This window comes from Moschus berezovskii, chromosome 6, assembly GCF_049115385.1.
Source record: "Moschus berezovskii isolate FMDL1 chromosome 6, NW_MosBer_1.0, whole genome shotgun sequence".
Taxonomy (NCBI): Eukaryota; Metazoa; Chordata; class Mammalia; order Artiodactyla; family Moschidae; genus Moschus; species Moschus berezovskii.
In genome coordinates, this window is record NC_142465.1 from 106768200 (window position 1) to 106784061 (window position 15862).

Consider the following 15862-nt stretch of genomic DNA (forward strand, 5'->3'; position numbering starts at 1 on the left):
AAACATTACCTTCACTCCTTAGCATTTGCTAAGATTCTCATGTGTTGGAAGAAAACCACTAATATGAAGTAATCAACACAGTTAGTCATCTTGTTTAGTCCCACTGAGAACTCGTTCTCTCCCTGGTTCATTGGTAAATCCTAGGCTTTCTTGAAAGATGGCTAGGACCAACCCCTTCTCCTATGACTCTGACCTTTCTTCATATTGAAACTCATCTGTGGAAAACTTCTTTTCACAATTCAAGTTGGCTAAGAAATTCATGGAATTTTTCACCGTCAGAGATTATGAGAAATATATGGGAATCATAAAAAGTAGACTTGTTATAATATCCAGCTTTCCTTCCTTGAGCCATAAGTCTGTTTATAGACTGACTTGCACTCAGATCTCTCGAATGATTTTTCCTTGTATCAGTGACTTGAGTATTGGCTCCCGAGAGAAAACTGGTTGGACCTCTAGCCCCAGAAATTTCAGGATGGCCTTCTAACCTTGTCTGGATCTTAGTCCTCTAACCTCTTGAATCCCAAGGACCTATTTCACTCTGAGTTAGCTCAGTTCTGCACCCAAGTCTGATGCCCATTGCAGTGCAGTTTCCTTGGGCTCTATAGCTTCCAGGCCCTTAAATGAGGAATTCTTATCCTAACCAACATCAAAATATAGGTTTTTTGAATTCAGTCATTCCAAACTGACTCTGCAAATCCTTCTGGATTTCTCTTCCAAAACTTGCTCATGAAAATGCAATTCTGACACTGTCAAATTTTCTCTTCATGCCTCAGTACTGGAAAATAAAAGCTTTCACACCATTGCCTGTGACATGTTTCCAGTTGCCAAGCCAGGATCATGAACATGCAGTGGGTTTATTTATTTGTTTCTTTCAGGATTTGTGCATCTGGTTGGAGATGATGGACCCTGCTCAGGGCGAGTAGAAGTTTATTCTGGAGAAGACTGGATCCCAGTGTCTGATGGGAACTTTACACTCCCCACTGCCCAAGTCATTTGCGCAGAGCTGGGGTGTGGCAAAGCTGTGTCTGTCCTGGGACACAAGCTTTTCAGAGAGTCAGATGGCCAGGTCTGGGCTGAAGAGTTCAGGTGTGAAGGGGAGGAGCCTAAGCTGTGGTCCTGCCCCAGAGCGCCCTGTCCAGGGGGCACTTGTCACCACAGTGGAGCTGTTCAGCTTGTCTGTTCAGGTGAGATGCAGGTCAGGACTAACCTCCCTGCACACTCTGTTCAGGTGAGAAATCATGAGATGTTTCTCAAATTCTGTTATCTCGTATCCAGCATACTCAGAAGTCCGGCTCATGACAAACGGCTCCTCTCAGTGTGAGGGGCAGGTGGAGATGAACATTTCTGGACGATGGAGAGTGCTCTGTGCCTCCCACTGGAGTCTGGCCAATGCCAATGTTGTCTGTCGTCAGCTCGGCTGTGGAGTTGCTGTCTCCACCCCCAGAGGACCACACTTGGTGGAAGGAGGTGATCGGATCTCAACAGCCCGATTTCACTGCTTGGGAGCAGAGTCCTTCCTGTGGAGTTGCCCTGTGACTGCCCTGGGTGGTCCTGACTGTTCCCATGGCAACACGGCCTCTGTGATCTGCTCAGGTAAGAGAGAGGGAAGGGCTAGTAGTACTTAGGATGCTCCTGAAGTGAAATGTCCCCAAAAGCAGAGGGTGAGGGAAAACTGGCTTTAAAAAGTAATTTCTCTTTTTAAAATTTATTTATTTTAATTGGAGGATAATTACTTTATAGTATTGTGATGGTTTTTGCCGTACATCAGTATGAATCAGCCATAGGCATCCATTTGTCCCCTCCATCCTGTACCCTCCTCCCACGTTCCTCTCCACCCCATCCCTCCAGATTGTCACAGATCACCAACTTTGAGTGCCCTGCACTACACATCAAACTCTCAATGGCTATCTATTTTGTACATGGTAATATATATGTTTCGATGGTATTCTCTCAAATCATCCCTCCATTGACAAATAGATTCAAGAGATTAGATCTGATAGAGTGCCTCAAGGGCTATGGACAGAGGTTCATGACATTGTACAGGAGGTGGTGATCAAAACCATCCCCAAGAAAAAGAAATGCAAAAAGGCAAAATGGCTGTCTGAGGAGGCCTTACAAATAGCTGAGAAAATAATAGAAGTAAAAGGCAAAGGAAAAAAGGAAAGATATACCCATCTGAATGCAGAGGTCCAAAGTTTATCAAGGAGAGATAAGAAAGCCATCCTAAGTGAAGAATGCAAAGAAATAGAGGAAAACAATAGAATGGGAAAAACTAGAGATCTGTTCAAGAAAATTAGAGACACCGAGGGAACATTTCATGCAAAGATGGGCACAGTATAGTACAGAAACAGTATGGACCTAATAGAGCAGAGGATATTGAGAAGAGGTGGCAAGAATACACAGAAGAACGACACAAAAAATTTAATGACCCTGATAATCTTAATGACCCAGATAATCACTCATCTTCAGCCAGACATCCTGGAGTACAAAGTCAAATGGGCTTTAGGAAGTATAACTACCAACAAAGCTAGATGGAATTCTAGCTGAGCTATTTCAAATCCTAAAACAGGATGCTGTGAAAATGCTGCACTCAATATGCCAGCAAATATGGAAAACTCAGCAGTGACCACAGGATATGGAAAAATGGACTGGTTCCAAATTGGGAAAGGAGTGCGCCAAGGCCATATATTGTCACCCTGCTTATTTAACTTATATGCAGAGTACATCATGAGAAATGACAGGCTGGGTGAAGCACAAGCTGGAATCAAGATTTCCAGGAGAAATATCAATAACCTCAGATGGGCAGATGACAGCACATTTATGGCAGAATGTGAAGAGGAACTAAAGAGCCTCTTGATGAAGGTGACAGAACAGAGTGAAAAAGCTGACTTAAAACTCAACATTCAAAAAATGAAGATTATGGCATCTGATCCCATCACTTCATGGCAAATAGATGGGGAAACAATGGAACCAGTGCCAGACTTTATTTTCTTGGGCTCCAGATTCACTGCAGATGGTGATTGCAGCCACGAAATTAAAAGACACTTGCTCTTTGAAAGAAAAACTATGTCCAACCTAGACAGCATATTAAAAAGCAGAGACATTACTTTGTCAATGAAGGTCCATATAGTCAAAGCCATGGTTTTCCAGTAGTCCTGTATGGATGTGAGAGTTGGACCATAAAGAAGGCTGAATGCTGAAGAATTGATGCTTTTGAGCTCTGGTGTCGGAGAAACCTCTAGAGAGTCCCCTGGACTGCAAGGAGATCAAACCCATCAATCCTAAAGGAAATCAGTTCTGAATATTCATTAGAAGGACGGATTCTAAAGCTAAAGCTCCAATACTTTGGCCACCTGATTCGAAGATCTGGCTCATTAGAAAAGACCTTTATGCTGGGAAAGACTGAAAGCAGGAGGAGAAGGGGACGACAGAGGATGAGATGGTTAGATGGCATCCCTGACTCAATGGACATGAGTTTGAGCAAGCTCTGGGAGATGGTGAAGCACAGGAAAGACTGGTGTGCTGCAGTCCATGGAGTTGCAAAGAATCAGACACGACTGAGCGACTGCACAACAACTCCTCCCAGTGAGTCCAAACGTCTGTTCTTGCATCTGTGTCTCAAAAGGTAGATATTTCATGGTGAAATATTATAGCAATTTAATTATTTTCTCTTGCATATAATTGTACATTCCTTCTGGGATTGATATCTGTGTAAGATAAGGGTCAGGTTTCATATGGACATCCAACTGACTCAGAATCTTTTACTGAAAAGGCTCTTTTCCCCACTGCAGTGTCACCTTTGTCATAAGCAGAAGGGCATGTGTGTCTGTCCCTTATGACAGTCTACTCTGTTCCATTGTATTATTTGTCTATCCTGGCACCAATACAGTATTTCTTAATTGTTTTATCTTTATATTGTCTGGATGATTTTAATTTATGACTCCTCTAACACTGTTTCTTTTCTTGCCAACTGTGTTGGTCTCTCTAGGTCTTTTGGATTTTGTATAAATTTTGGAATCAGCTTGTTATTTTTCACCACCCCCCACCAAAGCCTAAATGTATTTTGATTGTGACTAGATTGAATCTATGTATAAATCTGAGGATGATTAACAAGTTTGAGTCTCCCAATTCATTGACATCATATATCCCTCCATTCAATTAGGTCTTGAATTTCTCTCAGAGGTTTTGCCCATCTTCTACTAGGTTTTCTCTTAGGCATTTTGTTTTTGATGCTATTAGTAATTTTATATATGTAAAAGTGTCCTAAGAATGAATTTTTTGGACTTGTTTCACCTTTTAATATTTTTTTTGAGACTTACAGAAAAGTTGTAAGAATAATATAAAAATTCCCAGATGACCTTTACCTGGATTTCCCAGTGTTAGTATTTTGTTTTAATCTTTTAAAAATATATACATTAAATATATATTTTTATTGAAGTATAGTTGACTTAGAATGTTTCAGGTGCACAGCAAAGTGATTCAGTTATACAAATACACATTATTATTTTTGAAATATTTTTCCATCATAGGTTATTACATGATATTGACTATAGTTCCCTTTGCTATACAGTAAACCACTGTTACTTGTTGCATATCTATTTTTTTAATTAGAAATCTAGCATTCTATTCATACTAAGTCAAACCACTGGAATCAAAATGTCATACATTTTTTAGTTAGGCAAAAATTTATAAGTTTTCTAAAATATGCACATTATACATATTTATATATATGTGTGTACAAAAGCTTTTCTACTACACTTGATAAAGGCTTGAGTAAGAACATTCAAAAAAAGAAGAGATGGAGAAATCAGAGCACATAAACTAAATGAAATGGGAGGACTGAATATGAAATAGAAAAAGTGAAACATGACTTTTCCTTTAATCTAGTATGTTTCACTTTTTCTATTCCATATTCAGTCTTTCTACGCTGCCATCTTGAATTGGAAGTCCTATTTTGCTTTAATCTTTATCTCTCTGTCTGTCTCCCTCTCTTTTTCTGTCTGTCTCCCTCTCTTTTTCTGTCTGTCCCCCTCCTGTTCCATTTGTCCCTAAATATGTAAATTTCTGAATTAGGTTCCAGACATGATGTCCCTTTATCCCTAAAATACTTGAGAGAATTTCCACAGTTATTAACCACAGTCAGTGAAGTCTCAGCAGACTTCAGCCCCAGATAACATCTAAGTGCAACCACATGAAAAACCCCAAGACAGAACTGCCAAGTTGAGTCTTTCTCAGATTACACCCAGGAAATCATAAGCAAACTGAAGTATATTTTTTTGCTTTAGTTGCTAAGTTTGGGGAGGAATTTGTTTTGCAGCACTATAACTAGGACACTTACCACGTGACCAGCATTTCTAAACAGAGGCATATTTGTCCTCTGATCTTCCACTTTACTCTTTCTACCTTATGCCGAGATAACACAGAGATACACTCATTCTCTAGTTCTCAATTCCAGCTATTAAGTTTTTTAGCTCTAGAATTTTTATTTGTTTTTGTAATCATTTCCTTGCCAAGATACATATCTTGTGAGTTAATTTTATGAGCATTTTAATCATGGCTTTTAAATTCTCTGTCAATGGAATCTAGAAAAAGGATACAGAGCAGAAATAGAGATGAAATAGAGATGAAGACCTAGAGAACAGATGTAAACACACTGCGGTGGTTACAAGAGGGCAGGATGAATTGAGAGAGTAGCGCTGACATATATACACTGTCACATGTGAAATAGATGGTAGCAGGAAGCTGCTATATAGCACAGGGAGCTCAGCTAGATGCTCTGTGATGACCTAAAAGGGTGGGATGGTGGATGGGGTGGGAGGGATGCTTGAGAGGGAGGGTATATATATATACTTATGGCTGATTCACGTTGTTGTACACCAGAATCTAACACAACATTGTAAAGCAACTATATTCCAGTAATAAAAATAATAAATTAACAAAATAAAATAAATTCTCTGTCTGGTAACTCTAATAGCTGGATACCCTGGGATATTCTTTCCAATGTTTCCTTTTGCCTCTTGAGTTTCCATGAAATCTCTTTTGTATAAGTATTTGTTTAAATGATAACATTGAAGATGAAGAACTGTAGAAATTCTTCGGAAAGGATTTTGTTTTGCTTCTTCTACTTAGGGATAGATTTAGGAGTAACACACCTTATTTGACTCATTCTTAGTACAACACTTGGCTTAAACCAAAATCATGGCACTGTCAGAAGCAGAATTCTCAATAGAGAGAGTGGATACTAAAGTTATGGTAACTTTACTGATACGTCACAGCTGTCATTTCAGGCTCCACTACTAGGTCATTTTTTAACCTTAATTTAGTTTTCGGGACTTCAACCATCCCAGCCCTCTGATCACTGCTGTTTCTTTAGGAAACCACACCCAGGTGCTGCCCCAGTACAATGACTCTGCGCGGGAACCGGCAGGCCCTGCGGCCTCAGAGGAGAGCGCCCCCTACGGCTCAGGTGAGGGTCCCACAGGACAGAAAACTCTTCTCACCCCTTGCCCCCTCGCCCCCTCGCCCCCTGTCAACGCCCCATTGTCCCATTTCTCTCTCCTCAGACAGCAGGCAGCTCCGCCTGGTGGACGGGGGCGGGCCCTGCGCCGGGAGAGTGGAGATCCTTGACCAGGGCTCCTGGGGCACCATCTGTGATGACGGCTGGGACCTGGACGATGCCCGCGTGGTGTGCAGGCAGCTGGGCTGTGGAGACGCCCTCAATGCCACCGGGTCTGCTCACTTCGGGGCGGGATCAGGGCCCATCTGGCTGGACGACCTAAACTGCACAGGAAAGGAGTCCCACGTGTGGAGGTGCCCTTCCCGGGGCTGGGGGCAGCACGACTGCAGACACAAGGAGGACGCGGGGGTCATCTGCTCAGGTCCGCGCTGCACACTGTCCACAGGCTGGGGGAGGGGAGGGCCCTGGAGGACGGGATCTGAGCGCTGATGGAGAGATGCTGAAAGGACCAGAGAAGAGGCTTCCTCCCATGGAACCTGTCTTTCCAGCAGCCGTGAAGACGAGGTGCTCTCACTTCCCCCCGCAGCAGCTGAGATTCTGGTCCTTTCTTCCCAGCAGTGTTTCCTGGCAGAGCCGTTTCCGACAGTTTCCACGTGAAAGCAGGGCTCTCTCTTCAGTTCCCTGTGGGAGTACAGTGTGGAGATCCTGTTGATGCTGTAATGAAAGCACGGATTTATTCTGTTCAGTTCTGTATGCTAGGAGTCTGATGAGGGTCTCCATGGGCCAACACCCCAGTGTCCACAGGGCTACATTCTTCCTGGAGGACCCCTTTCCCAGCCTTTCCTGGTTTCTGTGTGGTCTCATTCCTTGGCTTGGAGATGTCTTTCTTCTTCAACAACAGCGCCTCTTCCGGCCATTCTTCCTCACTCACATTTCCCTCTGACTGGAACTGGGAAAGGTTGTCCATTTCTAAGGACTGTGGGGCTAAGGAGGTGTTTAAACTGGGGTCTAAACATCCCAAGGTCCTTAAGTTAGTTACATCTGTAAAGTCCCTTTTGCCAGGTCAGGTAACATATTCACAGGTACTAATTGGTATGTGGACATCTGTGGCTCCATTATTTTGCTTCCATCCCCAAATACCCACATCACATTCCATCCACAAACTGTTTTAGAGTTTTTGTCAGGAAGCAGGAGTCAGTTCTCCATCCTGCAGGTGCCCCGGTTGGTCTCTCTCAGGTTGTATCCACTACATTATCGTGGTAGAAATAGAAAGACAGACACAAACGGACAAAATCAGGTAAAAGTGAGGCAATGAGAGTATTGTCAACTGGTGGGTATCTCCTCAGTTGGGTCAGGGGTGTATGGTCACAGTTTCTGGGAGAGAGGAAAACCCAGAGCACCGAGTGGAGTGCTCATTGTGTCCTGTCTCCTCCCTTTCAACCTTAGAGTTCCTGGCCCTCAGGATGGTCAGCGAGGACCAGCAGTGTGCTGGGTGGCTGGAAGTTTTCTACAACGGGACCTGGGGCAGTGTCTGCCGAAGCCCCATGGAAGACATCACCGTGTCCGTGATCTGTAGACAGCTTGGCTGTGGGGACAGCGGAAACCTCAACTTTTCTGTTGCTCTTAGGGAAGGTTCTAGACCCCGATGGGTGGATGGAATCCAGTGTCAGAAAACTGACACCTCTCTCTGGCAGTGTCCTTCTGACCCTTGGAAATACAGGTCCTGCTCTCCCAAGGAGGAAGCCTACATCTCGTGTACAGGTGACTTATGTCTGCTTCTGTGTCTGTGTCAACCCCGAAGGATGTTGTTAGAGTGATTTTATGCTTTCCAATCTAAGTGATGATTTTAAGTTGAGTCTGCAAAATGTCTATGTGCCTGTGTCTGTGTGTGTGTTTGTATTTGTTGTAGGGTGTGGAGACCAATAAATGATGAACAGTTACAGTTATTTCAGCTGATGATCACATGCGTTGAATGTCTCAGACCAGGAGATAATCAGCCTGTGTTTTCCCGTGTCATTTGCACTGAGTTAGACCTTAGATAATCTTATGTTGGGACAGGACCACCCCCAGCTGTTTCTGATTCACTGTTTCCCCGTTGTTTGCAGGAAGAAGACCCAAGAGCTGTCCAACTGCTGCCCCCTGCACAGGTACGTCAGCCCCGCCCCCTCCCCCGTGGCTCCCAGGGGCGCCTTCCTCCCACCAGGGGCAGTCACAGGAGGGGCTGCTGCCTTTTCAGACAGAGAGAAGCTCCGACTCAGGGGAGGAGACAGCGAGTGCTCAGGGCGGGTGGAAGTCTGGCACAGCGGCTCCTGGGGCACCGTGTGCGATGACTCCTGGAGCCTGGCAGAGGCCGAGGTGGTGTGTCAGCAGCTGGGCTGTGGCCAGGCCCTGGAAGCCGTGCGGGCTGCAACGTTTGGCCCTGGAAACGGGAGCATCTGGCTGGATGAGGTGCGGTGCGGGGGCCGGGAGTCCTCCCTGTGGGACTGTGCTGCGGAGCCCTGGGGGCAGAGCGACTGCAAGCACGAGGAGGATGCCGGTGTGAGGTGCTCTGGTGAGTGAGGGGCTCGGGGTCTGCCCTGGGTGAACTGGGGCAGAGAGGGAACAGTGGGCTGGGCGGGGAGTAGTGGGGAGTTTGTGTTTGGACAGTGTCCCGGTACTGGGGCTCTGATCTAGGACAGGGAAGCTGGGAGGACTGGACACTGGTGTTGTGGAGACTGAGGGGTGATTTCAGACTCAGAAGGGGAAAATGGGCTGCCCTGTGATCTGGCCAATTCCCTTTACCCAGTCTCCTGTTTTTCTCTTTAGGTGTGAGGACAACATTACCCCCGACTACAGCAGGTACTGTGATCCATCCACAGGCAGGGGAGAATACTCAGATTCTGGTGTCTGAGATTTGTGTCTGAGGCTGGGATACCATCATCCCAGAGCCCCCAGAAATGCTGGCACAGGGGTTTCTCTGTGCCCAGGACCTTCTCCAGCCTGCTTCTCTTGCTCTCCTAGGGACCAGACCAGCCTCGAATCCTCTCCCTGGCATCTTCTCCCTGCCTGGGGTCCTCTGCCTCATCCTGGGGGCCCTTCTCTTCCTGGTCCTCGTCATCCTGGTGACTCAGCTGCTCAGATGGAGAGCAGAGCGCAGAGGTGGGCTGCAGGGGGACCTGGGGGCCAGGGAGAGTGTGTGGAGGCAGGAGATGGGGCAGGTGTGAGGAGGGGAACCTGGGCCAGGTACTGTTCTGAGTCTGTAGAGCTCCACGTGCTCTGTGCTGAGCTCTAAGGGTTGAATAGACAGAGGTTCTTAGGACTGGGGTGTGAACTCTCATAAGTCATGGCCTCTCCTTTGAGACCAGACAGAGTTGGGGCTGAGCTGTGGATTCAGGTCAGACAGGGGAGAAGGTCCTGACATGGTGCACGGGGTGGGAGGTTAAGCCGAGGCCCTGGCAGCCCCCTTGTGAGTGCTGGAGAGATGAAGGTGGACCTGCTGGACCAGGGTGTCTGGGGCGGCATCTCTGACCTGCTGGGGGTCTCTCAGCCTTATCCAGCTATGAAGATGCTCTTGCTGAAGCCATGTATGAGGAGCTCGATTACCTTGTGACTCAGAAGGAGGGTCTTCTGGGCAGCCCAGGTGGGTGTCTCTGCCTGCCCTCCTGGGATCTCTGGTTGTCACCTCCCATTGGCAGTGCACATCTTCTCAGGGTCCACAGACCCCACGTGTGTCCCAGGCTTACAGAGGCGGCTCTCCAAAGTGGCAGGATGGCCTCTCAGAGCCCTGTGAGCCCCAGCCCCCATCTATACTGCACGAGCCAGGCCTGTTCCTTCTCAGCCTTAACACAGGTCCCATGGGTGTAGGGAGGGTCATTCTGTGTGTTATGTGATGTTTTTCTCCACTTTAGGCCTCCTGTCAGATGGTGAGGACAAAAATGACTCCAGATCTGCTCCAGGTAATAGAAGTAGACCCTCCTCGGCTGGTCTTTGGGGAGGAGGGTTTCCCTCCTCATAGAGAGGAGATGTAAGGGGAACAGTCTTCCTTTGCTGGACCAGAAGGATCCCTTATGTCCAGATGGGGTCCGTCCTTCCCTTTCTCTGGCTGTTCTGTGATGTCTCACATTGGGGCCAGGCTCTCGGTGTCCAGAATCACAACAGTCACGCACTGGTTTTAAAATTTCTGTAAAGCACAATTTGTCAAAATACTTTCAGTTCAGTTCAGCTCAGTCACTCAGTCGTGTCCAACTCTCCGCGACCCCATGAATCACAGCACGCCAGGCCTCCCTGTCCATCACCAACTCCCGGAGTTCACTCAAACTCATGTCCACAGAGTCGGTGATGCCATCCAGCCATCTCATTCTCTGTCGTCCCCGTCTCCTCCCGCCCCCAACCTTTCCCAGCATCAGAGTCTTTTCCAGTGAGTCAACTCGTCGCATGAGGTGGCCAAAGTATTGCAGTTTCAGCTTTAGCATCAGTCCTTCCAATGAACACCCAGGACTGATCTCCTTTAGAATGGACTGGTTGGATCTCCTTGCAGTCCAAGGGACTCTCAAGAGTCTTCTCCAACACCACAGTTCAAAAGCATCAATTCTCCGGTGATCAGCTTTCTTCATAGTCCAACTCTCACATCCATACATGACCACAGGAAAAACCATAGCCTTGACTAAACGGACCTTTGTTGGCAAAGTAATGTCTCTGCTTTTTAATATACTATCAAGGTTGGTCATAACTTTCCTTCCAAGGAGTAAGCATCTTTTAATTTCATGGCTGCAATCAGCATCTGCAGTGATTTTAGTAATGCTCAATGGTGGGAGAGTTGCTTTGGTATATATATTTTCAATCAGGAAATATTAAGATATGTAAAATCATGTTTTGTTTTATGGACACATCAAAATGAAACATGGTCTCAGAGGAAAAAAAAATCTTTTGAAACAAGGAGTGACTGGTGCCTCTATTTAGCAGTTCAGAAGCTCTGGGTCAGAAGGATCTTAGGTATTTCCCAGACCAATCGCCTTACTGTGGTTTCATCTGACCCCTGCTCTGCCCTCAGAAGCGCCAGATCAGAGGACTGTTGCCCTTGGTGAGGATTACGATGATGGTGAAGAGGTACCAGTGACTGGGTTTCCTCCTGACTCTCAAGGGAGTAAGGAGGAAGTGCTCCCAGAGAAGGAAGATGGGATGAGGTCTCAGACAGGTGAGCGGGGTTAGCTGATCCCCTGTAATCTTTGGTCTTTGTCATGGAAAAGGTGACTTTGAGCTCCTCAATGCCCAGCCTCTCTGAAGTTTCAAAATACGGGTAATCTCATACATTTGATGGGCTTCCCTAGTGGCTCAGATAGTAAAGAATCTAACTGCAATGCAGGAGACGTGGGTTTGATCACTGGATCAGGAAGATCCCCTGAAGAAGGGAATGTCTACCCACTCTAGTATTCTTGCCTGGAGAATCCAATGGACAGAGGAGCCTGGTGGGCTACAATTCATACAACTGTATGGTGGGCTGTAGCCGGGTGGGCTACAATTCATACAACTGTAGCCCTGGTGGGCCACAACTCATTACAATTGCAATGAGTCAGACACGACTGAGTAACTAACACTTCACTTCTCAACCATATGCCATCTTTAATGCTGTCAGACTCCTTGGGGGTGAAGAATCCCTCTACTTTTGGCATTTATGTCTCCATGCTGCTGCTGCTGCTGCTAAGTCGCTTCAGTCGTGTCTGACTCTGTGCAACCCGGTAGACGGCAGCCCACCAGGCTCCACCGTCCCTGGGATTCTCCAGGCAAGAACACTGGAGTGGGTTGCCATTTCCTTCTCCAATGCATGAAAGTGAAAAGTGAAAGTGAAGTCGCTCAGTCGTATCCGACTTCGCGACCCCATGGACTGCAGTCTACTAGGCTCCTCCGTCCATGGGATTTTCCAGGTAAGAGTACTGGGGTGGGGTGCCATTGCCTTCTCCGTTATGTCTCCATAATGCAACATAAATTTTCATTTTATTTGTGATATGCTTGCATTAAAATTTATAGATTAGGGACTTTTCTGGTAATCCGGTGGTTAGGACTCTGCACTTTCACTGCTAGGACCTGGGTTCAATCCCTAGTCAAGGAACTAAGATCCCACAAGCATTGTGTAGTAGTCAAAAGAAATAGATAGCTTATAGATTAATTGAGCATATTTATCAAATCCAAAAACAGACAAGTGTTTTGATAACATCTCTGTGCTGCCCTGCACGTGAAAGATAGAGATTTAAAAAATGTATTGCAGTATTGAAATTTGTGAGGCATTCTGATAATTTAAGATGAGCTCTGTGTATAAGGTTGCAACAACATGTACAAAGTCTATGGTATATGGTGGCCTTAACATTAAGCCATGTTGGTGGTTCATTGACTCAGAGCTTATGGTCAGCTAAGGTCTAATTTCCTCCAGATATTTCACTGGTCAAGAGAAAACACCTTTTCTCTGGAAAAGAGTATTTATCCATCTGAGGGACTGTGTGGTCCCTGGGAGGGGCCATCTGTGGATGCTCCCATGATACTCTTTGTGGACATTTGGGAACATGCGTCAAGGTAACTAAGAGCAGAGTTGGTTTGTGAGTGAGGAACTCAGATTTTCCCTGTGTCCACTCTCCCACTCATTGTGATTTCATGTCTGTCAGCTGTGAGAGGAGAACATTTAAATTTGTTGTTATGCTCTTCCTGTTCCTGGGCATCTCCTTGTTATTGTGTAGCCTGGAGGCAAATCTTCCCAGAGCTCCTGTGTGAGCACAGGTCTCTTGTGATGCAGAATTTTCATATGAACTGAGGCAGAAACCACATGGACTGGATCTGAGAGGACAGCCTGGATCCATCCTCACTGTAACTGGTGTGAAATAGTCTGAGCCTCCTGTCCACACCTGGGTCCCAGGGATGCTTTGGCATCATCACTTGTTTAACACGCTTCCAACACACTGTTCAGTTCCTTTGTCTCAGTTCTAATTATGCTTCTCTTTGCTCTTTCAGGTTCTTCTCTAAACATCTCTAGAGAGGAAGCTGATCCTGGGGAAGGAGAAGAGAGCCCCTGCCTACTCCAGGGGGAGAAAGGGGACCTTGGGTATGATGATGTTGAACTCAGTGTCCCAGGAACATCCCCAGTGACTTTCCTGTGATGTTGTATTAAATACAAGATGATGCCTCAGGTATTCTAATTGCCTGTATTTCAATAGAGGCTGACCTGTGATGATGTTGTATGGAAATTGCTCAAAATGAAATATTCTGATTAAAGTAACTTTTTCTTTTGCTTTGTTAATAATTACCAAGTTTCGTGTCAAATGCTTTCTGATGATTGGTCCTCAAACACCATTTTCCTCAAAGGAAATACAAGATGAGTACACTGCCCTGTTTTCTCACCTCCTTCAAAGGCTAATGAGGCCATGACTTTGCCTGGGATCACAAATTCTTCATTTCACTCTTACTTAGAAAAAGCATCTAAACTTGGTCCACATTCACACTCTCCTTCCTAGCAAGATGAATTTGCCAACCAGAAAATATAGTCAGAACCTGATGGAGTTATTTTATTTGGTGGGAATGCTTAGGACTCCAAGCCCTGGAGACAGTATCTCAGCAGCTCTGAGAAAACTGCTCCAAGGAGGCAGGAGGGGAAGTCAGCCTATATACAAGTTTGCAACAAAGGGAGAGGCAGTCTGAACATCAAAGATCAGGTATCAAGTTAAGGAAGTTGTCATTCTGTTTGTGGGAAGATGCAAGCCTCTGGACTCACTGAATTCATTTCTTTCATATGCACCTCAGCTATCTGGGGCCAATCCTGTTTCCTTGTTCACCTTAAGGTGTGCCAGATGGCTGCTTCTTGCATTCCCCCAACTCCTCAGCAATCACCATGCAGGGGATGGCAGCATCCCCTGGATCACAGTTTTGGGAGCCCTCATTCACATTTGGAGGCCAGAAATTGCTGATGGCTGTGACATTTCTTGTTTACTGATATGGCAGGAGATATTTTCATTTCACAAACTCATGGAAAAAACCCAATCCTGAACATTCCTGTATGTTCTGCTTGAGATGTCACATCACCTGTTTTAACCTGTTCTTGGTCACCAGACTTGGATGTGAGTTTCAAAGTTGGAGTTTGCTGTTGGGAGAAAAGGGATACAGTTTTCTTTACCCTGCCTAAGTGTTCATGGGCCATTTAAAACTCTAACTCTACCTAACTACCTCTCCCTTTTTCATCTCTCATTCCCTAGGTTACTTTATCTGTTTATTTCTCAAGCAGATATAGATTCCTCCTTGTTCTCTCCCATGTCTAGTCGATTATCAAATCCTTATGAATCCATTCTTTCCATACCTTTGTATTTCTTCTTCAGGACATTACCATTTCTTGTCTGTCCAATTATCTATCCTTCTGAGTGAATTGTATCAGCTCATATCTCTCTCTAGCTGATGGATGGCAAATTGGTGCTCACCCACACCCTGTATTCACGTGGGACAAGAGAGCAAGAAAGTGGAGACCTAGGCAGAGGGGATCCAGAAGAAGGGATATAGATGGGAAGATCAGGTACGTTTGTCAATTTACATTTCAAAGATGTGGATGGAGCGATCTGATATGATTGAATTCTTAAAGGAAGTTCAGTTCAGGTCAGTCTCTCAGTTGTGTCTGACTCTTTGTGACCCCATGGACTGCAGCAGGCCGGGTTTCCCTGTCTATCGCCAACTCCCAGAGCTTACTCAAACTCATGTTCATTGAGTCAGTGATGCCGTCCAACCACCTCATCACCTTTTCCTCCCACCTTCAATCTTTCCCAGCATTAGGATCTTTTCAAATGAGTCCATTCTTCCCATCAGGTGGCCAAAGTATTGGAGTTTCAGCTTTAGCATCATCCTTCCAATGAACGTTCAGGACTGATTTCCTTTAGGATGGACTGGTTGGATCTCCTTGCTGTCCAGGGACTCTCAAGAGTCTTCTCCAACACCACACTTCAAAGGTATTACTAATCGGTGTTCAGCTTTCTTTATAGTCCAACTCTCACATCCATACATATCTACTGGAAAAATCATAGATTTGACTAGATGTACCTTTGTTGGCAAAGCAATATTTCTGCTTTGTAATATGCTATCTAGCTTGGTCATAGCTTTTCTTCCAAGGAATAAATGTCACCACGCTTACTCCTCGGAAGGAAAGTTATGACCAACCTTGATAATATATTAAAAAGCAGAGACATTACTTTGCCAACAAAGGTCCGTCTAGTCAAGGCTATGGTTTTTCCCGTGGTCATGTATGGATGTGAGAGTTGGACTGTGAAGAAAGCTGATCACCGAAGAATTGATGCTTTTGAACTGTGGTGTTGGAGAAGACTCTTGAGAGTCCCTTGTACCGCAAGGAGATCCAACCAGTCCATTCTAAGGGAGATCGATCCTGGGTGTTCATTGGAAGGACTGATG

At 45.6% G+C, this 15862-nt stretch overlaps 1 protein-coding gene across 2 annotated transcripts in view; it reads left to right on the forward strand.

Annotated features, from left to right (window-relative positions):
* LOC148777721 (antigen WC1.1-like) overlaps positions 1-13711 on the forward strand; it is a 43449-nt gene extending 29738 nt beyond the window's left edge. The window contains exons 9-21 of one of the 2 annotated variants that reach the window (XM_088837370.1): positions 876-1184; positions 1276-1593; positions 6374-6466; positions 6564-6878; positions 7904-8218; positions 8563-8604; positions 8694-9008; positions 9263-9295; positions 9458-9595; positions 9984-10076; positions 10345-10392; positions 11487-11630; positions 13433-13711. In XM_088837370.1, coding sequence (XP_088693496.1) covers positions 876-1184; positions 1276-1593; positions 6374-6466; positions 6564-6878; positions 7904-8218; positions 8563-8604; positions 8694-9008; positions 9263-9295; positions 9458-9595; positions 9984-10076; positions 10345-10392; positions 11487-11630; positions 13433-13578 — 2309 coding nt within the window. In that variant the 3' untranslated portion in view covers positions 13579-13711. The remainder of the gene's footprint in view (positions 1-875; positions 1185-1275; positions 1594-6373; positions 6467-6563; positions 6879-7903; positions 8219-8562; positions 8605-8693; positions 9009-9262; positions 9296-9457; positions 9596-9983; positions 10077-10344; positions 10393-11486; positions 11631-13432) is intronic. The other variant, XM_088837371.1, reaches the window with a different exon arrangement.
* The last annotated feature ends 2151 nt before the right edge of the window (positions 13712-15862 follow it).